At 43.9% G+C, this 25,852-nt stretch overlaps 1 protein-coding gene across 1 annotated transcript in view; it reads right to left on the reverse strand.

The window, feature by feature from the left end:
• Positions 1-7,341: 7,341 nt before the first annotated feature.
• The window catches only part of gripap1 (GRIP1 associated protein 1), a 94,202-nt gene continuing 75,691 nt past the window's right edge, over positions 7,342-25,852 (reverse strand). Inside the window, exons 26-27 of the mRNA XM_084186582.1 lie at positions 12,695-12,879; positions 7,342-9,508 (exon numbers count right to left, since the gene is read on the reverse strand). Coding sequence (XP_084042708.1) covers positions 9,431-9,508; positions 12,695-12,879 — 263 coding nt within the window. The 3' untranslated portion in view covers positions 7,342-9,430. The remainder of the gene's footprint in view (positions 9,509-12,694; positions 12,880-25,852) is intronic.

Here is a 25,852-nt window from a genome sequence, read left to right on the forward strand (position 1 = left end):
GCCTCATGCAGCATGACACATCTCCTTCACATAGAGTTGATCAAGCTGTTGATTGTGGCCTGTGGAATATTGTCCCACCCCTCTTCAATGGCTGTGCGAAGTTGCTGGATATTGGCGGGAACTGGAACACCCTGTCGTACACGTCAATCCAGAGCATCCCAAACATGCTCAACGGGTGGCATGTCTGGTGAGTATGCAGGCCATAGAAGAACTGGGACATTTTCAGCTTCCAGGAATTGTGATCCTTGTGACATGGGGCTGTGCATTATCATGCTGACACATCAGGTGATGGCGGCGGATGAATGGCACAACAATGGGCCTCAGGATCTCGTCATGGTATCTCTGTGCATTCAAATTGCAATCGATAAAATGCAAATGTGTTCTTTGTCCGTAGAGTATGCCTGCCTATACCATAACCCCATCGCCACCATGGGGTACTCTGTTCACAAAGTTGACATCAGCAAACCGCTTGCCCACACGATGCCATACACGCCGTCTGCCATCTGCCCGGTACAGCTGAAACCGGGATTCATCCGTGAAGAGCACACTTCTCCAGCATGCCAGTGGCCATCGAAGGTGAGCATTTGCCCACTGAAGTTGGTTACGACACCGAACTGCAGTCAGGACCCTGGTGAGGACGACGAGCATGCAGATGAGCTTCCCTGAGACGGTTTCTGACAGTTTGTGCTGAAATTCTTCAGTTGTGCAAAACCACATTTTCATCAGCTTTCCGGGTGGCTGGTCTCAGACGATCCCGCAGGTGAAGAAGCCGGATGTGGAGGTGTGATATTATTAAGGCACTTTTAATTCTAACTAAATAATAATACAGAATCATGTTTACCAGTAAGTAATATGCTATTCATTTATCTAAATTTTGATTATACGATCTGTGTTCTCTATTGATGTCTGATCTGAGTTTGATTGGTTATACCTAGGAATTCCTATAGGGGCGCACTGGGCTTCCCAGCTCACTCATTACAAGTGACTTGAAGCCGAAGCTACATCTCCGTGTGATTTATTTCTATATTTCCCCCTTTCAGGTATGAATGTGATTTCAAATGTATTTGTTCATGTCAGAATGTTACAGATGTTACTGTGTTATTTAGTCAGCAGCAAAGATGTTTAAAACCTTACATGTGTTATTTGTATGTTTGAACACTTCGAAATTTGCCGTTTTGCTAGCAAGCTTCCTAGAAGGCTGCTCTCTTGCACGAGGTGACTTCATGATCAGAGCATGCCCGTGAGAGACCGCGGCACAGCTCCTGTGTGTGTAGGTGAATAGGAACAATGGAAAAAAACGTTTGGGAAATGTGAATGTTGTTATCTAAAGCACTATTTTGTACCTATGTACCTATGTAAATGGTTGATGATTTTATATGAAAATACGCATTACAAGTGACTTGAAGCTGAAGCTACATCTCCGTGTGATTTAGTTCTTTATTTCCCCCTTTCAGGGGTATAACAGAGGTCCTGGGTTGGCGTGGTTACACGTGGTCTGCGGTTGTGAGGCGGGTTGGACGTACTGCCAAATTCTCTAAAACGACGTTGGTGGACATTGCTACAGTCTGCATGACAATTGCATGCTCCCTCAAAACTTGAGACATCTGCGGCATTGTGTTTTGTGCCTTTTACTGTCCCCAGCACAAGATGGACCTGTGTAATGATCGTGCTGTTTAATCAGCTTCTTGATATGCCACACCTGTCAGGTGGATGGATTATCTTGGCAGGGATGTAAACAAATTTGTGCACTAAATTTGAGACAAATAAGCTTTTTGTGCATTTGGAACATTTCTGGGATCTTTTATTTCAGCTCATGAAACATGGGACCAACACTTTACATGTTGCATTTATATTTTTGTTCAGTATACAGTGGGGGAAAAAAGTATTTAGTCAGCCACCAATTGTGCAAGTTCTCCCACTTAAAAAGATAGAGGCCTGTAATTTTCATCATAGGTACACGTCAACTATGACAGACAAATTGAGAATTTTTTTTCCAGAAAATCACATTGTAGGATTTTTAATGAATTTATTTGCAAATTATGGTGGAAAATAAGTATTTGGTCACCTACAAACAAGCAAGATTTCTGGCTCTCACAGACCTGTAACTTCTTCTTTAAGAGGCTCCTCTGTCCTCCACTCGTTACCTGTATTAATGGCACCTGTTTGAACTTGTTATCAGTATAAAAGACACCTGTCTACAACCTCAAACAGTCACACTCCAAACTCCACTATGGCCAAGACCAAAGAGCTGTCAAAGGACACCAGAAACAAAATTGTAGACCTGCACCAGGCTGGGAAGACTGAATCTGCAATAGGTAAGCAGCTTGGTTTGAAGAAATCAACTGTGGGAGCAATTATTAGGAAATGGAAGACATACAAGACCACTGATAATCTCCCTCGATCTGGGGCTCCACGCAAGATCTCACCCCGTGGGTTCAAAATGATCACAAGAACGGTGAGCAAAAATCCCAGAACCACACGGGGGGACCTAGTGAATGACCTGCAGAGAGCTGGGACCAAAGTAACAAAGCCTACCATCAGTAACACACTACGCCGCCAGGGACTCAAATCCTGCAGTGCCAGACGTGTCCCCCTGCTTAAGCCAGTACATGTCCAGGCCCGTTTGAAGTTTGCTAGAGTGCATTTGGATGATCCAGAAGAGGATTGGGAGAATGTCATATGGTCAGATGAAACCAAAATAGAACTTTTTGGTAAAAACTCAACTCGTCGTGTTTGGAGGACAAAGAATGCTGAGTTGCATCCAAAGAACACCATACCTACTGTGAAGCATGGGGGTGGAAACATCATGCTTTGGGGCTGTTTTTCTGCAAAGGGACCAGGACGACTGATTCGTGTAAAGGAAAGAATGAATGGGGCCATGTATCGTGAGATTTTGAGTGAAAACCTCCTTCCATCAGCAAGGGCATTGAAGATGAAACGTGGCTGGGTCTTTCAGCATGACAATGATCCCAAACACACCGCCCGGGCAACGAAGGAGTGGCTTCGTAAGAAGCATTTCAAGATCCTGGAGTGGCCTAGCCAGTCTCCAGATCTCAACCCCATAGAAAATCTTTGGAGGGAGTTGAAAGTCCGTGTTGCCCAGCGACAGCCCCAAAACATCACTGCTCTAGAGGAGATCTGCATGGAGGAATGGGCCAAAATACCAGCAACAGTGTGTGAAAACCTTGTGAAGACTTACAGAAAACGTTTGACCTGTGTCATTGCCAACAAAGGGTATATAACAAAGTATTGAGAAACTTTTGTTATTGACCAAATACTTATTTTCCACCATAATTTGCTAATAAATTCATTAAAAATCCTACAATGTGATTTTCTTGATTTTTTTCCCTCATTTTGTCTGTCATAGTTGACGTTAACCTATGATGAAAATTACAGGCCTCTCTCATCTTTTTAAGTGGGAGAACTTGCACAATTGGTGGCTGACTAAATACTTTTTGTCCCCACTGTATGGGCGATTCACGATCTATACAGTACCAGTAAAAAGTTTGGACACACCTACTAATTCCTGGGTTTTTCTTTATTTTTACTATTTTCTATATTGTAGAATAATAGTGAAGACATCAAAACTATGAAATAACATATGGAATCATGTAGTAACCCAAAAAAGTGTTAAACAAATGGTGCGTGCTCAGTCCCCTCCTGTACTCTCTGTTCACCCATGACTGCATGGCCAGACACGACTCCAACACCATCATTAAGTTTGCCGACGACCCAACAGTGGTAGGCCTGATCACCGACAACGATGAGACAGCCTATAGGGAGGAGGTCAGAGACCTGGCCGTGTGGTGCCAGGACAACAACCTCTCCCTCAACGTGACCAAGACAAAGGAGATGATTGTGGACTATAGGAAAAAAAAGAGGACTGAGCACGCCCCCATTCTCATCGACGGGGCTGTAGTGGAACAGGTTGAGAGCTTCAAGTTCCTTGGTGTCCACATCACCAACGAACTATCATGGTCCAAACACACCAAGACAGTCGTGAAGAGGGCACGACAAAGCCTATTCCCCCTCAGGAGACTGAAAAGATTTGGCATGGGTCCTCAGATCCTCAAAAAATTCTACAGCTGCACCATCGAGAGCATCCTGACTGGTTGCATCACCGCCTGGTATGGCAACTGCTTGGCCTCCGACCGCAAGGCACTACAGAGGGTAGTGCGTACGGCCCAGTACATCACTGGGGCCAAGCTTCCTGCCATCCAGGACCTCTATACCAGGCGGTGTCAGAGGAAGGCCCTCAAAATTGTCAAAGACTCCAGCCACCCTAGTCATAGACTGTTCTCTCTGCTACCACCACGGCAAGCGGTACCGGAGTGCCAAGTCTAGGTCCAAAAGACTTCTCAACAGCTTCTACCCCCAAGCCATAAGACTCCTGAACAGCTAATCATGGCTACCCGGACTATTTGCACTGCCCCCCCCCCCACCCCATCCTTTTTACGCTGCTGCTACTCTGTTAATTATTTATGCAGTCACTTTAACTCTACCCACATGTACATATTACCTCAACTACCTCAACTAGCCGGTGCCCCCGCACATTGACTCTGCAACGGTACCCCCCTGTATATATAGCCTCCCTACTGTTATTTTATTTTACTTCTGCTCTTTTTTTTCTCAACACTTTTTTTGTTGTTGTTTTATTTTTACTTTTTTTGTTAAAAATAAATGCACTGTTGGTTAAGGGCTGTAAGTAAGCATTTCACTGTGATGTCTGCACCTGTTGTATTCGGCGCATGTGACCAATAACATTTGATTTGATTTGATTTGAACAAATCAAAATATATTTTATATTCTTCAAAGTAGCCACCCTTTGCCTTGATGACATCTTTGCACACTCTTTGGCATTCTCTCAACCAGCTTCACCTGGAATGCTTTTCCAACAGTCATGAAGGAGTTCACACATATGCTGAGCACTTGTTGGCTGCTTTTCCTTCACTCTGCGGTCCAATTCATCCCAAACCATCTCAATTGGGTTGAGGTCGGAGGATTGTGGAGGCCAGGTCATCTGATGCAGCACTCCATCACTCTCCTTCTTGGTCAAATAGCCCTTACACAGCCTGGAGGTGTGTTGGGTCATTGTCCTGTTGAAAAACAAATGATAGTCCCACTAAGCCCAAACCAGATGGGATGGCGTATCGCTGCAGAATGCTGTGGTAGCCATGCTGGTTAAGTGTGCATTGAATTCTAAATAAATCACTGTTTGTTTTGTTTTTCACACAAATGTAAACAGAACAATGCACATTCACTAATAATGACCAACTTCTTGTAGCAGGCATTACAGAAAATGAACACAGGTCTCATAAACAATCTCTCAAGCACAAGCCCACGTGCTAGTTAGTAGCCAGCTAATCTTTATATACTGATCAAAAATATAAATGCAACATATAAAGTGTTTGTCCCATGCTTCTTGAGCTGAAATAAACGATCCCCGAAAATGTTCCATATGCACAAAAAGCATATTTCCCTCAAATGTTGTGCACAAATTTGTTTCCAACCCTCTTAGTGAGCATTTCTCCTTTGCCAAGATAATTAATCCACCTGACAGGTGTAGCATATCAAGAAGCTGATTAAACGGCATGACACAGGTGCACCTTGTGCTGCGGACAGGACAATAAAAGGCCACTCTAAAATGTGCAGTTTTGTCACACAACACAGTACCACAGATGTCTAAAGTTTTGAGGGAGCTTGCAATTGGTATGCTGACTGCAGGAATGTCCAACAGAGCTGTTGCCAGAGAATGTAATGTTAATTTCTCTACCATAAGCCGCCGCCAACGTCGTCCAGGACCTCCACATCCGGCTTCTTCACCTGCGGGATCGTCTGAGTAGGGGGAGGGGGGGTACTGAGGAGTATTTCTGTCTGTAATAAAGCCCTTTTGTGAGGAAAAACTCATTCTTATTGGCTGGGCCTGGCTCCCCAGTGGGTGGGCCTAGCTCCCAAGTGGGTGGGCCTATGCCCTCTCAGTCCCACCCATGGCTGTGCCCCTGCCCAGTCGTGAAATCCATGAATTAGGGCCTAATGAATTTATTTCAATTGACTGATTTCCTTCTATGAACTGTAACTCAGTAAAATCATTGAAATTGTTGCACGTTGCGTTTATATTTATGTTCAGTATATTTCAAGTCTAGCCAACCTGGATCTGTTTGCTTGCTAACAACGTAGAACAGTTGAACTGTTATGAATAGACTCCCCTGTCATTCTCCAACTGTTTGAACAACATATCCTGTTCCCTTTGTTAAAACATTGAAATAAAGTGGCCCACCTGGATAAGAAGTTGCTTATTTCTCAGAATGAGAACGAGTTGTGCTCATTGCACATTTATAAAAACACAGACTAGACAGCCTGAGGCTAAAATGCTGCTAGCGGTACGTGGTACCGCGCGCAACATGCTCATTGATACTCTTGTTTTAGTAGGTTCTGCTCAGTTTTAGATTTTGGTAGTTGATACATAATGGGTATCGTTAGAAAGGTTAAGTTCTTGTCTAATACAGTAAAATAATGTCTCGGCATCCATATGACCGATTCTGTTGGACCAAACCTCAAATGCAAATAGCGAGTTTAAACTGCTTGTTGTCAGATACACTTTTCAAACCAAGACGTTTTTCCGCAAACCTAGGCATCCCGCAAACTTTTTGCAGACTTTCTTTATATATTAACTGTATTGCCGGCAACAAAGCCTCTACTTTTTGTTCCGCCAAAGTTCTAAACTTTGCGAGGCATGTCACTTCACCCATCTTCTTCGCATAGCCCACCACATGCACTTTGTTAACCTTACAAAGCAGAGTGAGGGCAGGAAAGAGATGAAATGTGGATAAATAAATAAAAAGCATGGGCTTGCCTTGCCCTCAGTTTCAAAATACCAAATTTTTTAATATGACAGCCGTTCCACGTTGCTGTGACGCAAATTGTGTGGGAAAGATATTTGTATTTATTCTGTTATATTTCATATTCTTAGCCTACTGTAAAATAGCCTATATGCGTGTTGACTGAGATCAGGGTAGCCTAAGTGTGTCTTGTCTGTTTAATTAACAAAATAACTATTGATTTCATGTGCATGGCGCAGCCATTTAGCATATAGGCTGCACAGACCAGCAACATAAGTAACCTTAAAATATTCTTTTGAAAACAAATCAAATCAAATCAAATGTTATTGGTCACATGCGCCGAATACAACAGGTGCAGACATTACAGTGAAATGCTTACTTACAGCCCTTAACCAACAGTGCATTTATTTTAAACAAAAAAAGTAAGAATAAAAAAACATATTTTATTAGTCTTGTGTTTCTTAGGACCTGCCAAAAACTAATTAATAATGGATTTCTTTGTGATGGTGTATATTCAATAGATTTATTAAAATAGACGTCCACCCACATCAGCCCATGTCTAATCCCCCTCCTAAACTTACCGGCATGTGTACGGGAGATATAAAAGACTTATCCCGGCCCAATGTGGCAAAAAATTGGACTGTATGAATTGGGCACTAAAAAAAACGTTATTTATTTACAAGCAACATACCGTAAAGTCTTTCTGTAAAGGTTAAGAGAGGAAGAAGTTATATTTTGTCTTTGTTGTGAGTGGCAGGGGGAGGGGCTTGGTGCACACAGCACAGGAGCGAAGGAGATGAGACCAAAAAGACATAAAACGCTCATCAAAATGAACATAAAATAAAAACCTAGATTCTTGCGATACAGGCATTTGAATATATCAAATTAATTCGATATCGCCCTGCCTTACTTGTACATAAGACAGTCTTGGGGGGGGGGGCTTCCAAATGACTAATCGGTTTGTTCCTAAACAAGTGTTCACGGAGGCCTGAAGTGCATACATTCTCAGATAACATGTCTCAAAGTATAAAAGGCTAACACAGGTAGGTACGCACGTTCAGTCCACTTAAAAACGATAACGCATACCATCTGATCTGTCCAGCTACTGGTGTTCAGTCATGTTGAGAAGTCATTTAAAATAACACATTTGCTAAGTGAGTCTAAGACAGGTGAAATAGGGGCCCAACTTTCACATGATCCACGTTCCCCTCACCCTGTCCATCCCTCCAGGGCATGGGGCCAGTTCTTCTGACACACAGTAATGGCCAGAAAATAAATATTGGTGATGAGTTTCCTGTCCACGTAGAACTGAGAGAGCATACTGATGAGGTTGGCCAGAGTAAAGGAAGAGTTTCACTTAGACAACTGACACTGTTGTTAGACCTCAGCCAGGGGGAGAGGAGTTATTAAATACATTAATCTGCTCATCACAGAGAATCCTCTGTTTCCTCATTTATTTGGAATCTAATATCTTAAGAAAATATCAAAGTGGAGTTAAGCCAGAATTAAATCTGCAAATCTAACCACACATGGAGTCTTTAATTGGGGATAGAGAAAGCAGCCAAAGTGTCATTTGAAAGCTGACCACAAAGCAGGCATCCAGCCAGTCTCTGGAGTTGGACATATTATTAAAGTTGACACCAGATGCTGAGCTGCCAAGGCCTCCTCCGTGTCTCTGGTGCAGACTAAAAGGAAAAGAGCACAGAGATCTAACCCAGTCAGTGGACACAGGGGTGGTTTGGTCCAATCCCCAAGAAACGGGGGTGGTTTGGTCCATTCCCCAAGAAACAGGGGTGGTTTGGTCCAGTCCCCAAGAAACAGGGGTGGTTTGGTCCATTCCCCAAGAAACAGGGGTGGTTTGGTCCAGTCCCCAACACTAGTCTAAGATGATAGGCTATGCATGTTATTGAGGTTTCTGTCTTTTTACTGTATTACTGGCTTTAGGATACTCACTTTCCCCAGCCAAACTCAAACTGGACATTTCAGCATCTAGAATGTATGACGGACGTAAATGTTTTACAATAATTTTGCCTCATATAAAATACTTATTACTCTGAGAACCGTTAAATTACTACAGTTGATTTTTCATATTCATATATACAGGATTCATACAAACAAACAAAAACAAGAGTTATTGAGTTGAAAGTATACGAGCGAAATTAATACGAATACCGGCAAAACACAAAAGCTTAACCCTCAGTATGAGTAAGCAGAATGTCTCTTGTTATTCGCAACATTAAACAATCTCTTGAAGACCTGAACCAGTAAAGCACTGTGTCCTGGCATCCTGCCATTGTTGCTTCCTGCCATTCTTCAGAGTGGGGATGCAGATAGAGCAGACAGAAGTCAGGCCACAATACCACAGAAAGAACCAAGACATGTTACAGTAAGTACATTCAGTAGTAAAGCAGTTGCAAAAGAACTAACCCCTTCCTACCCCCTCTATCCCTCTCCTTTCATCTGTGTTCCCAGCCAGAGGTTCAGTCTGTCAGTTACTTAGGATGGATAGGTAGCGTCCTCTTGTTGGCCACAGAAACAGGTGATGAGAGAGTGAAGGCAGAGTGCAGATAGGAGGGACTTGCTCCGGTCTTTTAGCGCGCAGCTGAGCCAGCTCCAGGACTTGGATCGTTACTTAAACAGACAATCTCCTGAGACAGAACTTCAAGGTCCTAAAAAAGACACAAACATAAATTGCTATTTTAATACCACAAATCTGGGTAGCAAAACAAAACTCTTTCATCATGCATCCTCTTTCATTCTGATGTACTGTAGCTACGGTAATACCGGACAGAGAGTTAATGCAAGGTGTTGGGAAAGAGACAATTGTAGCATGGAGGCTATATAATATCAACCAAATCAACACATCCTCCTGCCAGGGTGCAGGGGAGCCATTAGGCAGACAGACTCCGGTTCAGCTGCAATCGCCTCCCAGAAAAAGCCAATGTTCCTTCCTCTGTGTGCTCAGAGCCATCAAATATTAACAGGGCAGTTTGTTTCTGGGCTGGTGGCCCCAACAGGCACTGAATATTCATGATTTGCCGCTTGCCGCTGCCCACAGAATCCAGAGAGGAGATTGGGGGACCAGCAGCCTGCCTGCCTGCCCACCTGCAGGTCCACCAGTATCGAGCGTAATCGTCACGGCAGGAGGAGGGAGGAGGGATGGGGAAGGAGGGAGGGAGGAGGGGTGCGGAAGGAGGGAGGGAGGAGGGATGGGGAAGGAGGGAGGGAGGAGGGGTGGGGAAGGAGGGAGGGAGGAGGGATGGGGAAGGAGGGAGGGAGGAGGGATGGGGAAGGAGGGAGGGAGGAGGGGTGGGGAAGGAGGGAGGGAGGAGGGATGGGGAAGGAGGAGGGATGGGGAAGGAGGGAGGGAGGAGGGATGGGGAAGGAGGGAGGGAGGAGGGGTGGGGAAGGAGGGAGGGAGGGAGGAGGGGTGGGGAAGGAGGGAGGGAGGAGGGGTGGGGAAGGAGGGAGGAGGGATGGGGAAGAAGGGAGGGAGGAGGGATGGGGAAGGAGGGAGGGAGGAGGGGTGGGGAAGGAGGGAGGGAGGAGGGGTGGGGAAGGAGGGAGGGAGGGAGGAGGGGTGGGGAAGGAGGGAGGGAGGAGGGGTGGGGAAGGAGGGAGGGAGGAGGGATGGGGAAGGAGGGAGGGAGGAGGGGTGGGGAAGGAGGGAGGGAGGAGGGGTGGGGAAGGAGGGAGGGAGGAGGGGTGGGGAAGGAGGGAGGGAGGAGGGGTGGGGAAGGAGGGAGGGAGGAGGGGTGGGGAAGGAGGGAAGGAGGGAGGGAGGAGGGGTGGGGAAGGAGGGAGGGAGGAGGGATGGGGAAGGAGAGAGGGAGGAGGGGTGGCGTTAGCGGAGGAGGAAGAGGAGAGGTATGGGGGTGGCTCCACATGTTTGCTCTCCCCTACAGCATTCTCTCATAAATGTTTAATCAGATCAGGATTTTCTCATTTAATTTGGATAAAAGCAAACAGTTACGTTGCTGTTAACAAGTCTGGCACAACTAGCCACCAGCTTTGGGCTGCTTATGTAAGAGCATACAGCCGCTTCTTCCAGCTGCCATGTAAAGGCTTTCTGACAGAATTCTCCATGTCTCATTCTCCCATTGATTCTTTTTCATACTGTATTCCTAGGCACATTTTTGGGAACTGTAATTGAGCTTCCATCTGCATAAAACAAATGCATGACAACGTTCCCAGAATATTTATCATGCATAAATTATCACATTTACAATGGAGAACATCAAAGGGGATCATCGGCTCATTTTGGGTATCAGAGGAGGAGGACTACAACCAAATATCAGACTTGCTTTATTTTCATGCATGACACACTGACAGCTCTTCTAAGTTATCTAGAAAGTTAGCAGAGCTGAGTGCCTGCAAGCCCTCTCCCAAATTTCTCGGGTATCTTCCAAGCCAAGGTTAAAGCGTTTTTTTTTTTTGTGTAACCTACAACTCCCCGTGGGCACGCTGCACTCCTACACACAACACAGCCAAGGACCCAGACTGTCTCCAAGACCGACTACAGCACTACACCCCTCACTGTAGCTAACCAGCACACACACACACACAATAAATATCAACACGGACCTTTAACAGTATCATTGATGCAACAATAAAATGAGCAGGGTCAGTTACCACTCAGTCTGAAAGAACCCCAGCCCCCCCCCCCCCCCCCCATCACCGATTAGTTCAGCACAGTTCCTCAAAAGGCCAGGAGAAATTTGATAGGTTGTTCTCAGGTAATAATCTGCTTGAAGATAGAAACACCACACTGTAATCCCATCAAACAAGAGACTGCACCACCATACTTTGCTTGGAGGTGACCCATTTCTATTCCTGCGTAGAAACCCATTTGAACATTAAGAAGGCGCGCCCACGCCTTGGCCTGTGATGAATAATAACCTCTATGGTGCGATAGTCTCAGGGCTGGATGACAGTAGGCAGGCAGGCGTGCCACCTACACATGCACAGTCACACTGACTGACTACACACATCTCCCAAAGTCACACATTTGGCCCTCGGTATGGATCCCCACACATCAACTCATCCGACTACAGGTCCTAGGGATTCATCTAACTACAGGCCCCAGGGATGTCCACTGGTTCTGTGTTTACGGAACATATACCATTGAATTCACTAGCATCACCACTCGACGGCAACGGTTTCCCATCCCCACCTACTCAAACTCTTACTGCACTGTAGCGTAGCCTATCTTCTGTAGCGTAGCCTACCTTTTGTAGCGTAGCCTACCTTCTGTAGTTCAGCCTACCTTCTGTAGTTCAGCCTACCTTCTGTAGTTCAGCCTACCTTCTGTAGTTTAGCCTACCTTCTGTAGTTCAGCCTACCTTCTGTAGTTCAGCCTACCTTCTGTAGTGTAGCCTACCTTCTGTAGTTTAGCCTACCTTCTGTAGTTCAGCCTACCTTCTGTAGTGTAGCCTACCTTCTGTAGTTTAGCCTACCTTCTGTAGTTTAGCCTACCTTCTGTAGTTCAGCCTACCTTCTGTAGTGTAGCCTACCTTCTGTAGTTCAGCCTACCTTCTGTAGTTTAGCCTACCTTCTGTAGTTCAGCCTACCTTCTGTAGTTCAGCCTACCTTCTGTAGTGTAGCCTACCTTCTGTAGTTCAGCCTACCTTCTGTAGTTCAGCCTACCTTCTGTAGTTTAGCCTACCTTCTGTAGTTCAGCCTACCTTCTGTAGTTCAGCCTACCTTCTGTAGTGTAGCCTACCTTCTGTAGTTCAGCCTACCTTCTGTAGTTCAGCCTACCTTCTGTAGTTTAGCCTACCTTCTGTAGTTCAGCCTACCTTCTGTAGTTCAGCCTACCTTCTGTAGTTCAGCCTACCTTCTGTAGTGTAGCCTACCTTCTGTAGATGCATGTTCTTGGTCAGCTGTTCCTCCAACATGTTCTGCAGCTTCTTGTTCATCTCCCGCAGGTTCTCGTCCCCAGGCTTCACCAGGTCCCTGAGCACAGAGCCCAAGCCATGTCCATGTCCCCCCACCTGGCCCACGTGATGGGCCACTGCCGCCGCACCATGTGCACCACGTGCTGCAGGGGAGAGAAGGTACACGTTAATCAAAAAGGACAATTCACAACCATGCTTCATTGTACTAGAGCCAGCAGTTGTTCCTCGAGAACATCCCAGGAAATAACCTAGGGCCCTAGTTATAACTGGTCTATAAATTATATCTAATGTACATTTCATTTGTCAGTGATAAAAAAACTTTTTGTTATATGTAACAAGACATGCAATTCATTCAATGTGAATCATTGTTGTACATGTTGAGATCAATGTTTCAAACGCAGCAGTATCAACCATCCATTAGCTTACATCAAATCACTTGATAACTTTATGTCAGCAGGTCCATTACTTTATGGTCTGTAAGTTGATTCTAGTCAGTCTGTTCTGGCAGGAGTGTGCCCTGCTGGAGATCCCTGGTTAGGTACTTTAAACCCCTCAACAGATAACTCCTCAGCCCTCTAGTTATCTGTCTGACTAATAAGATACTGTTCCTCACGTCTGATATCATCCCCAAAAAGATGGTTGTCCTTCTGGAAGATTCTCCCATCTCTACAGAGGAACTCTGGAGTCATGTCAGAGCGACCATCGGGTTCTTGGTAACCTCACTGACCAAGGCCCTTCTCCCTTGATTGCTTAGTTTGGCTGGGTGGCCAGCTCTAGGAAGAGTCTTGGCAATTCCAAACTTCTTCCATTTTTTGGTACCCTTCCCCCAGATCTGTGCCTCGACACAATCCTGTCTCGGAGCTCTACGGACAATTCCTTCAACCTCATGGCTTGGTTTTTGCTCTGACATGCACTGTTAACTGTGGGACCTTATATAGACAGGTCTGTGCCTTTCCAAATCATGTCCAATCAATTACATTTACCACAGGTGGACTCCAATCAAGTTGTAGAACCATCAAGGATGATCAATGGAAACAGGATGCACCTGAGCTCAATTTTGAGTCTCATAGCAAAGGGTCTGAATACTTACGTAAATAAGTTATTTCTGTTTTTTATGTTTAATACATTTCCAAACATTTATAAAAACCTGTTGTTGCTTTGTCATTTTGGGACATTGTGTGCAGATTGATGAGGAAAAATATTAAATTTAATCAATTTTAGAGTAAGGCTGTAACATAACAAAATGTGGAAAAAGTCAAGGGGTCTGAATACTTTCCAAATGCACTGTACTTTTGGTCATGTAGTGTATCATTTTACGGTTCCTTTAAACTAGGACCTACGTATTTATAATGTATTACAGGGTCATAGAAAATGTTTCTGGAAGTTTAAGGAGTGAAATGTAGCTATGTAATGAAACATGAAAGTTGAGCAACTGGTAGGGCCTGGAAAATACCAGTATCGCAATACTTGTAAGTACCGTGGCAAAGAAACAAAACACGAAGTGGATTTAACTTCTTTAGGAAAACACCCCTAATATTGGAAACAAACATCAATTATGTCATCCAGAGTCACATGTATTTATTTTCCAAGCTATAGCACACAATATTCTAGATACAGCAGGTTTCTAAAGGACCAAAGGATATTGCGATACTGGTATTGTCAGAGCAGCTGTAGCCTGTAACCCTAAACGCAGTAGGCTTTACGTAAGACCATGACAACCGTCACTGACGTGATATTGTAACTGGACAAGCTTATGGCATGATTAATTGAGGACATGTTTTCTATTGGGGGAGTTGGTGACATTGTCAGCTCCTCGTAGACACAAGGGCCAACTCTTGAAGGGTGCACAGTGCTCCGCTGGCCATGAATAGTCAGGTCCCTGCTGAACTGTCACACTGTTAAGTGGGGTTCAACACGGGTCAAGAGCACGGATCATCTGAACGGCGTCGGCTGCCAACTCTTTGTAAGCCTAATGCTCAGTTGACACTGTCTGTGAGGCAGGCACATCCAATCAAGATCACGTTTCACAATCTGACACTTAAAACATCAATCCCACTGAGGAGATGCTAGTTTAACTTTCTCTAGACCAAATCTGTGTGTGTGTGTGTGTGTGTGTGTGTGTGCATGCAATTAATGTGTGACACTTTGGAAATGTGCATTTAGTCTTTTGGAAAAGGTTAATTTAGTTCACCGTGTTGCCAGTGACAAATCAATATTGTGTTTCAGTACTGTAGCTGATTAAGGAAGAGCTGTCTTAACAAGAAAAAGCTGCAAGCTCGGCAGAGTAAGTGACAACACATTGTTAAGGGTGACATTAGTTCCAACCCTTGAAGGGATACTTTGGGATTTTGGCAATTAAGAACTTTATCTACTTCCCCTGAGTCAGATGAACTTATGGATACTATTTGTATGTCTCTGCATCCAGTATGAAGGATGTTGCTACAGGAACTAGCATTAGCGCAATTGCTAACTAGTGTTAGTGCAATGACTAGAAGTCTATGGTACAGTGGGGGAAAAAAGTATTTAGTCAGCCACCAATTGTGCAAGTTCTCCCACTTAAAAAGATGAGAGAGGCCTGTAATTTTCATCATAGGTACACGTCAACTATGACAGACAAATTGAGGAAAAAAAATCAAGAAAATCACATTGTAGGATTTTTAATGAATTTGGCCAGAAACAAAATTGTAGACCTGCACCAGGCTGGGAAGACTGAATCTGCAATAGGTAAGCAGCTTGGTTTGAAGAAATCAACTGTGGGAGAAATTATTAGGAAATGGAAGACATACAAGACCACTGATAATCTCCCTCGATCTGGGGCTCCACGCAAGATCTCACCACGTGGGGTCAAAATGATCACAAGAACGGTGAGCAAAAATCCCAGAACCACACAGGGGGACCTAGTGAATGACCTGCAGAGAGCTGGGACCAAAGTAACAAAGCCTACCATCAGTAACACACTACGCCGCCAGGGACTCAAATCCTGCAGTGCCAGACGTGTCCCCCTGTTTAAGCCAGTACACGTCCAGGCCCATCTGACGTTTGCTAGAGTGCATTTGGATGATCCAGAAGAGGATTGGGAGAATATCATATGGTCAGATGAAACCAAAATAGAACTTTTTGGTAAAAACTCAACTCGTCGTGTTTGGAGGACAAAGAATGCTGAGTTGCATCCAAAGAACACCATACCTACTGTGAAGCATGGGGGTGGAAACATCATACTTTGGGGCTGTTTTTCTGCAAAGGGACCAGGACGACTGATCCGTGCAAAGGAAAGAATGAATGGGGCCATGTATCGTGAGATTTTGAGTGAAAACCTCCTTCCATCAGCAAGGGCATTGAAGATGAAACGTGGCTGGGTCTTTCAGCATGACAATGATCCCAAACACACCACCCGGGCAACGAAGGAGTGGCTTCGTAAGAAGCATTTCAAGGTCCTGGAGTGGCCTAGCCAGTCTACAGATCTCAACCCCATAGAAAATCTTTGGAGGGAGTTGAAAGTCTGTGTTGTCCAGCGACAGCCCCAAAACATCACTGCTCTAGAGGAGATCTGCATGGAGGAATGGGCCAAAATACCAGCAACAGTGTGTGAAAACCTTGTGAAGACTTACAGAAAACGTTTGACCTGTGTCATTGCCAACAAAGGGTATATAACAAAGTATTGAGAAACTTTTGTTATTGACCAAATACTTATTTTCCACCATAATTTGCTAATAAATTCATTAAAAATCCTACAATGTGATTTTCTGGAAAAAAAAATCTCATTTTGTCTGTCATAGTTGACGTGTACCTATAATGAAAATTACAGGCCTCTCTCATCTTTTTAAGTGGGAGAACTTGCACAATTGGTGGCTGACTAAATACTTTTTTTCCCCACTGTATCTACTAGCATGATAGCAGTTTCATAGACTTCCAGTCATTGAGCTAATGCTAGTTAGCAATTGCGCTAATGCTAGATCCTGTAGCAACATCCTTCATACTGGATGCAGACATACAGAGTTCATCTGACTCTTGGGAAGTAGATAAAGGGCTTGATTGCCAAAATCCTGAAGTATCCCTTTAAGAATTAGCCAAACTTTGGTGGGCTTGCCTTGCTTTAATTGTTGCAGGCTATGATTTACATTTCTGTCACCCGTGAAGACTGAACGTAAACGACACAAGTAGACAGCCTTTCATTGCTATAATACAGTACAAAAATGCTGCGGTCTTAACTTTAACAAGTAACCCTCATCTTCATGTGATTCTCCTAAGAAATGTATTTAATTGGCAAAATAAGAAAATAGAAATAAACCTCTAAAAGCTATACTTGAATATAGCCTAGATGTACTTTTTCTCCAATCCCATCTCTCCTTCTAGTACTAGTGCGGAGATACTCGGTTGACTCAGATGCAGAGCAGACTGACATAACACAAAGTGAACACATCTGCAACACCGACTCGCTGATGCTGTAAGCCCGGCTGAGATCAGAGATGGAAGACAGACATTCTCACTTTCCTTTAACCAATGATACCTCCTGTACAGAATAATCAAATGCTGTTATTCTACTTTGCTCTGGTAAGGTTAGAATTCTACAAAACATTGATAAAACCATAAAGATCTCCCTAACAGGTAACACTTGCTATTTTCTTGAATCATGGAAACCTTCCAGGTCTTTTCCTCCCATGAGAGAGCTGTGCTGCAGAAGTGAACTGAGATGCCAACATGGCCGAACAACAGTCGTGTTACTAGTCTCAGTGATGCTGCTGCTACTGAACTGCCTGCCACCACAGAGCTACTATAACTAACTGCAGCCCAGCCTGCTCTTAACTCCCACAGGATCAGAGTGGGCTAAGTGGAAACAGTGCCAGGAGGTAAACAGGCCAGATCATCTACAGAAACCATGTAGCCCTGCCTGTTGAAAGTGTACAGTGTCTTCAGAAAGTATTCACACCCCTTGACTTTTTCCAAAATATGTTGTGTTACAGCCTGAATTTAAAATGGATTAAATAGATATTTTTTTTGTCACTGGCCTACACACAATACCCCATGATGTCAAATTGGAATTATGTTTTCCGAAATTTTAGAAATGAATTCAAAATGAAAATATGAAATGTCTTGAGTCAATAAGTATTCAACCACTTTGTTATGGCAATCCTAAATAAGTTCAGGAGGACAATTTTGCTTAACAAGTCACATAATAAGTTGCATGGACTCAATCTGTGTCCAATAATAGTGTTTAACATGATTTTTGAATGGCTACCTCATCTCTGTACCCCACACATACAGTGGCTTGCGAAAGTATTCACCCCCGTTGGCATTTTTCCTATTTTGTTGCCTTACAACCTGGAATTAAAATGGATTGTTTGGGGGTTTGTATCATTTGATTTACACAACATGCGTACCACTTTGAAGATGCAAAATATATTTTTTTGTGAAACAAACAAGAAATAAGACAAAAAAAACAGAAAACTTGAGCGTGCATAACTATTCACCCACCCCAAAGTCAATACTTTGTAGAGCCACCTTTTGCAGCAATTACAGTCTCTTGGGGTATGTCTCTATAAGCTTGGCACATCTAGCTACTGGGATTTTTGCCCATTCTTCAAGGCAAAACTGCTCCAGCTCCTTCAAGTTGGATGGGTTCTGCTGGTGTACAGCAATCTTTAAGTCATACCACAGATTCTCAATTGGATTGAGGTCTGGGCTTTGACTAGGCCATTCCAAGACATTTAAATGTTTCCTCTTAAACCACTCGAGTGTTGCTTTAGCAGTATGCTTAGGGTCATTGTCCTGCTGGAAGGTGAACCGCCTTCCCAGTCTCAAATCTCTGGAAGACTGAAACAGGTTTCCCTCAAGAATTTCTCTGTATTTAGCGCCATCTATCATTCCTTAATTTCTGACCAGTTTCCCAGTCCCTGCCGATGAAAAACATCCCAACAGCATGATGCTGCCACCACCATGCTTCACTGTGGGGATGGTGTTCTTGGGGTGAGGAGAGGTGTTGGGTTTGCGCCAGACATAGCGTTTTCCTTGATGGCCAAAATGCTCAATTTTAGTCTCATCTGACCAGAGTACCTTCTTCCATATGTTTGGGGAGTCTCCCACATGCCTTTTGGCGAACACCAAACGTGTTTGCTTATTTTTTTCTTTAAGCAATGGCTTTTTTCTGGCCACTCTTCCTTAAAGCCCAGCTCTGTGGAGTGTACGGCTTAAAGTGGTCCTATGGACAGATACTCCAATCTCCGCTGTGGAGCTTTGCAGCTCCTTCAGGGTTATCTTTGGTCTCTTTGTTGCCTCTCTGATTAATGCCCTGAGTTTTGGTGGGCATCCCTCTATTGGCAGGTTTGTTGTGGTGCCATAATCTTTACATTTTTTAATAATGGATTTAATGGTGCTTGTTCAAAGTTTCGTATATTTTTTTATAACCCAACCCTGATCTGTACTTCTCCACAACTTTGTCCCTGACCTGTTTGGAGAGCTCCTTGGTCTTCATGGTGCCGCTTGCTTAGTGGTGTTGCAGGCTCTGGGGCCTTTCAGAACAGGTGTATATATACTGAGATCATGTGACAGATCATGTGACACTTAGATTGCACACAGGTGGACTTTATTTAATTAATTATGTGACTTCTGAAGGTAATTGGTTGCACCAGATCTTATTTAGGGGCTTCATAGCAAAGGGGGTGAACACATATGCATGCACCACTTTTCCGTTATTTATTTTTTAGAATTTTATGAAACGTTCTTTTTTTAATTTCACTTCACCAATTTGGACTATTAAGTGTATGTCCATTACATGAAATCCAAATAAATTACAGGTTGTAATGCAACAAAATCGGAAAAACGCCAAGGCGGATGAACACTTTTGCAAGGCACTGTACAATTATCTGTAACTTCCCTCAGTCGAGCAGTGAATTTCAAACACAGATTCAACCACAACGACCAGGGAGGTTTTCCAATGCCTGGCAAAGAATGGCACCTACTGGTAGATGGGTAAAAATGTAATAAAGCAGACATTGAATATCCCTTTGAGCATGGTGAAGTTATTAATTACATTTTGGATGGTGTATAAATACACCCAGTCACTACAAAGATACAGGAGTCCTTCCTAACGCAGTTGCCGGAGAGGAAGGAAACCGCCCAGGGATTTCACCATGAGGCCAATTGTGACTTTAAAACAGTTTCAGAGTTTAATGGCTGTGATAGGAGACAACTGAGGATGGATAAACATTGTAGTTACTCCACAATACTACCCTAATTGACAGAGTGAAAAGAAGGAAGCCTGTACAGAATAAAAAACATGACAAAACATGCATCTTGTTTGCAACAAGGCACTAAAGAAATCAGTCTGCTTTCCACCAGACACTGGGAGATGAATTCATCTTTTAGCAGGACAATAACCTAAAACACAAGGCCAAATCTACACTGGAGTTGCTTACCAAGAAGTCAGTGAATATTCCTGAGTGGCCGAGTTGCAGTTTTGACTTAAATCTACTTGAAAATATTTGTCAAGACCTGAAAATGGTTGTCTAGCAATGATCAACAACCAGTTTGACAGAGCTTGAAGAATTTAGAAAATAATAAAATGGGCAAATGTTGCACAATCCAGCTATTAGAGACTTACCCAGAAAGACTCACAGCTTTAATCACTGCCAAAGATGCTTCTACAATGTATTGACTCAGGGGTGTGAATACTTACGTAAATTAGATATTTCTGTATTTCCTTTTCAATACATTTGCAAACATGTTTTCACTTTGTCATTATGGGGTATTGTGTGTAGATGGGTGAGAAAACAACAATTGAATCCATTTTGAATTCAGTCTGTAACACAGCAAAATGTGGAATATGTGAAGGGGTATGAATATCTTCTGAAGGCACCGTACGTGTAATTTCTTGTTATGGACGCAGTACATTATATCATTTCCAGTGATAAATCATTCCTCTGCAAGAGAGCTGATCTATACAACGTTCACTTACAACTTCATTATAAAAACGTACTTTCTGTGTGGAGCAATCTCAAGACAACGTTTCCATCAACCGGTTCAGAGAATAGAAATGAGGCTTTGTGAAAAAGAAAGGATGCAATAATCAACATGGTTCCCAAATTGATAAAGGACCCATTGTCATTCATCACAACCAATAAAACATCGACCTGTAGGCTGCTTCATTCTAGAAGGTTGGGATTTTCTGGAGCTGTCCAAGCAGAACAACCCGTGTTAGATGAAAAGGTTAGGCAGTGGGCTACGTCACGCAGCTGCAGCAGTGGTGTACAAGACAAGGGGAGAGGGGGTTACAGACTGCAGCAGAAGGAAACATACCCCAGCTGACTTCTCTAGCAGGGAAGAGCACTTAGCCAGGAGAGGAATCTCGTCTACAAATAAACTTCCTGTCCACACTGACCTGGCTGACTGACTGACTGCCCCATTAACCAACTCCCACAATCCCTAGTACACTCCATCTCTCTCTCGCTCCATCTCTCTCAATTCAAACATGTTTATGTTGCCAAAGCAAGTGGAATAGACAAAACAAAAGCGAAATAAACAATCAGAAATGAACAGTAAACATTACACTCACAAAAGTTTCAAAAAAATAGAGACATTTCAAATGTTATATTATGGCTTTGTACAGTGTTGTAACAATGTGCAAATAGTTAAAGTATGAAAGGGAAAATAAAAAAACAAATATGGGTTTTATTTAAAATGGTGTTTGTTCTTCACTGGTTGTTGCCCTTTTGTGGCAACAGGTCACAAATATTGCTGCTTTGATGGCACACTGGTATTTCAACTAATAGATATGGGAGTTTATCAAAATTGGATTTGTTTTCACATTTTTTGTGTGTCTGTGTAATCTGAGGAAGTAACTCTCTCTCTCGCTCTATCCATCGCTACAGAATGGCGCTGGAGGGAATAACGTTTTACGTGCTTCTTACCAATATTTTTTTTTTGCGCTGATATTTTTTGTACATAATGTTTCCACCATCGTTTCCTATGACATAAAAGAGCTTCTGTTTACATACACTCAATTAGTATTTGGTAGCATTGACTTTAAATTGTTTAACTTGGGTCAAACGTTTCGGGTAGCCTTCCACAAGCTTCCCACAATAAGTTGGGTGAATTTTGGCCCATTCCTCCTGACAGAGCTGGTGTAACGGAGTCAGGTTTGTACGCCTCCTTGCACGCACACGCCTTTTCAGTTCTGCCCACAAATGTTCTATAGGATTGAGGTCAGGGCATTGTGATGGCCACTCCAATACCTTGACTTTGTTGTCCTTAAGCCATTTTGCCACTACTTTGGAAGTATGCTTGGGGTCATTGTCCATTTGGAAGACCCATTTGCAACCAAGCTTTAACTTCCTGACTGATGTCTTGAGATGTTGCTTCAATATATCCACATAATTTTCCTTCCTCATAATGCCATCTATTTTGTGAAGTGCACCAGTCCCTCCTGCAGCAAAGCATCCCCACAGCATGATGCTGCCACCCCAGTGCTTCACAGTTGGGATGGTGTTCTTCGGCTTGCAAGCGTTCCCCTTTTTCCTCCAAACATAACAATGTTGGAAATTGCTCCCAAGGATGAACCAGACTTGTGGAGGTCTGCAAAATTTTTCTGAGGTCTTGGCTGATTTCTTTTGATTTTCCCATGATGTTAAGCAAAGAGGCACTGAGTTTGAAGATAGGCCTTGAAATACATCCACAGATACACCTCCAATTGACTCAAATGATGTCAAATAGCCTATCAGAAGCTTCTAAAGCCATGACATCATTTTCTGGAATTTTCCAAGCTGTTTAAAGGCACAGTCAACTTAATGTATGTAAACTTCTGACCCACTGGACTTGTGATACAGTGAATTATAAGTGAAATAATCTGTCTGCAAACAATTGTTGGAAAGATTACTTGTGTCATGCCAAAACTATAGTTTGTTAACAATAGATTTGTGGAGTGGTTGAAAAACAAGTTTTAATGACTCCAACCTAAGTGTATGTAAACTTCCGACTTCAACTGTAGGTTGAAAATGTCAGTGAAGACCACTTGCCAGCTGGTCAGCGCATGCTCTGAGTACGCGTCCTGGTAATCCGTCTGGCCCCGCGGCCTTGTGAATGTTGACCTGTTTAAAGGTCTTACTCACATAGTCTACCGAGAGTGTGATCACACAGTCATCCGGAACAGCTGGTGCTCTCATGCATGGTTCAGTGTTCTGGTTCATCCTTGGAAGCAATTTCAAAACGCCTGAAGGTACCACGTTCATCTGTACAAACAATAGTACGCAAGTATAAACACCATGGGACCACACAGCCGTCATACCGCTCAGGAAGGAGACGCTTTCTGTCTCCTAGAGATTAACGTACTTTGGTGCGAAAAGTGCAAATCAATCCCAGAACAACAGCAAAGGACCTTGTGAAGATGCTGGAGGAAACAGGTACAAAAGTATCTATATACACAGTAAAAACAAGTCCTATATCGACATAACCTGAAAGGCCGCTCAGCAAGGAAGAAGCCACTGCTCCAAAACCACCATAAATAAGACAGACTACGGTTTGCAGCTGCACATGGGGACAAAGATTGTACTTTTTGGAGAAATGTCCTCTGGTCTGATGAAACAAAAATAGAACTGTTTGGCCATAATGACCATCGTTATGTTTGGAGGGAAAAGGGGAAGGCTTACAAGCCAAAGAACACCATCCCAACCATGAAGCACGGGGGTGGCAGCATCATACTGTGGGGATGCTTTACTCCCTTTTCACACATGCCTGCGTGGGAGCGCAGTACTCCAACACCATCATTAAGTCTGATCACCGACGACGAGACAGCCTATAAGGAGGTGGTCAGAGACCTGGCAGTGTGGTGCCAGGAGAACAACTTTTCCCTCAACGTCAGCAAGATAAGGAGCAGATCGTGGACTACAGTAATCGGAGGGCTGAGCACGCCCCCATTTACATTGACATGGCTGTAGTAGAGAGGGTGAAGAGCTACAAGTTCCTCAGTGTCCACTTCACTAAGGAACTATCATGGTCCATGCACACCAACACAGTTGTGAAGAGGGCACAACAATTACTTTTCCCCATCAGGAAGCTGAAAAGATTTGGCATGGGCACTCAGATCCTAAATAAGTTCTACAGCTGCACCATTGAGAGCATCATGTATCCCCACAAGCTACTAGATGACCAATAGAACAGTTGGTCCTAATTTGGAATTAATCTAAAAACAATTATAGATAACTAACTAGCTAGTTGGCTTGGTAAGATATGTTTGTATTAACCGGGCTTCTGCGTTTGGAGATGCTTTCTCTCCGTTGGGACAGACGCGAACTGGCTAAATCGATTCAGTAGCTAGCTTTACACTTAACTAGCTAACAGCAGCTACTAAGAGTAAGTTTATAACCTACATTTATTTTTAGTTTATTTTTACATACTGGTAACCAGAGTCGTTCAAAAGGAATTCAAGACATGGGTGACTAGTTAACGTTAGCTTGGGTCCCTCTGTGTGTTTCATATCGTGGGAGGAGGGGTTGGTTCGTTGACAGAGAGCAATGGCTAGCTAATATGCTAACTATTCTAGCTAGCTAACTAACTGGCTGAATAAGTTGACGACGTACTCACTCAAACTGTCAAAACGAACCCCAAAACTTTACACAACGTTAGACACGGACACAAATGATCCAATTAGCGTGTTAACACACTATTGGTATTTTTTTAAACCGAGTATTGGTGCTAAACCGTGTGTTATTGGAAGCTAGCATGCTAGTTAGCTATGGCCTCATAGGATACGGTGCCCTGGGCGGATTTCACGGAAGAATACTATACCAAGTTAGCTAGCTGAATAAACGAAGTTAGAGTCTATTCCTAGAAAACATTGAACCACTGTAGTTTACAACAATTATAATTTCTAAAGTGGAAGTTGGGAGAGTTATATTTGAGTGTTTCAGTGAAACGTAAGTGAGGGAGGCCCCGCTCTCTCGCTTTCCCAGATGTTTAGTTAATTTCATTCCGATCTCCTTTTCATTATTGTAGCATTTTCTGTAGCCTGTCTATCCCTGTTCTCTCCTCTCTGCACAGGCCATACAACCGCTTCACACCGCGTGGCTGCTGCCACTCTAATCTGGTGGTCCCTGCGCGCACGACTCAGGTGGAGTTCCAGGTCTCCGGCAGCCTCTGGAACTGCCGTTCTGCGGCCAACAAGGCAGAGTTCATCTCAGCCTATGCTACCCTCCAGTCCCTCGACTTCTTGGCGCTGACGGAAACATGGATTACCACAGAAAACACTGGTACTGCTACTGCTCTTTCCTCGTCTGACCATGCGTTCTCGCATACCCCGAGAGCATCTGGTCAGCGCGGCGGTGGCACAGGAATCCTCATCTCTCCCAAGTGGACATTCTCTCTTTTCCCCCTGACCCATCTGTCTCTCTCTTCATTTGAATTCCATGCTGTCACAGTCACTAGCCCATTCAAGCTTAACATCCTTATCATTTATCACCCTCCAGGTTCCCTTAGAGAGTTCATCAATGAGCTTGACGCCTTGATAAGTTCCTTTCCTGAGGATGGCTCACAGTTCTGGGTGACTAACCTCCCTACGTCTGCCTTTGACTCATTTCTCTCTGCCTCCTTCTTTCCAATCTTTTCCTCTTTTGACCTCACCCTCTCACCGTCCCCCCCTACTCACAAGGCAGGCAATACGCTTGACCTCATCTTTACTAGATGCTGTTCTTCTACTAATCTCACTGCAACTCCCCTCCAAGTCTCCGACCACTACTTTGTATCCTTTTCTCGCTCGCTCTCCTCCAACACTACTCACTCTGCCCCTACTCAGAAGGTAATGTGCCGTCGCAACCTTCGCCCTCTCTCTCCCGCTACTCTCTCCACTTCCATCCTATCATCTCTTCCCTCTGCTAAATCCTTCTCCCTCCGATCTCCTGATTCTGCCTCCTCAACCCTCTTCCCTTTCTGCTTTTGACTCTCTATGTCCCCTATCCTCTCGGCCGGCTCAGTCCTCCCCTCCTGCTCCGTGGCTTGACGACTCATTGTCAAGCGGAAATGGAGGAAAACTAGACTCCCTGTGGACCTGTCATCTTTTCACTCCCTCCTCTCTACATTTTCTTCCTCTGTTTCTGCTGCTAAAGCCACTTTCTACCACTCTAAATTTCAAGA

Source organism: Coregonus lavaretus, assembly GCF_964263955.1.
Source record: "Coregonus lavaretus genome assembly, chromosome: 22".
Taxonomy (NCBI): Eukaryota; Metazoa; Chordata; class Actinopteri; order Salmoniformes; family Salmonidae; genus Coregonus; species Coregonus lavaretus.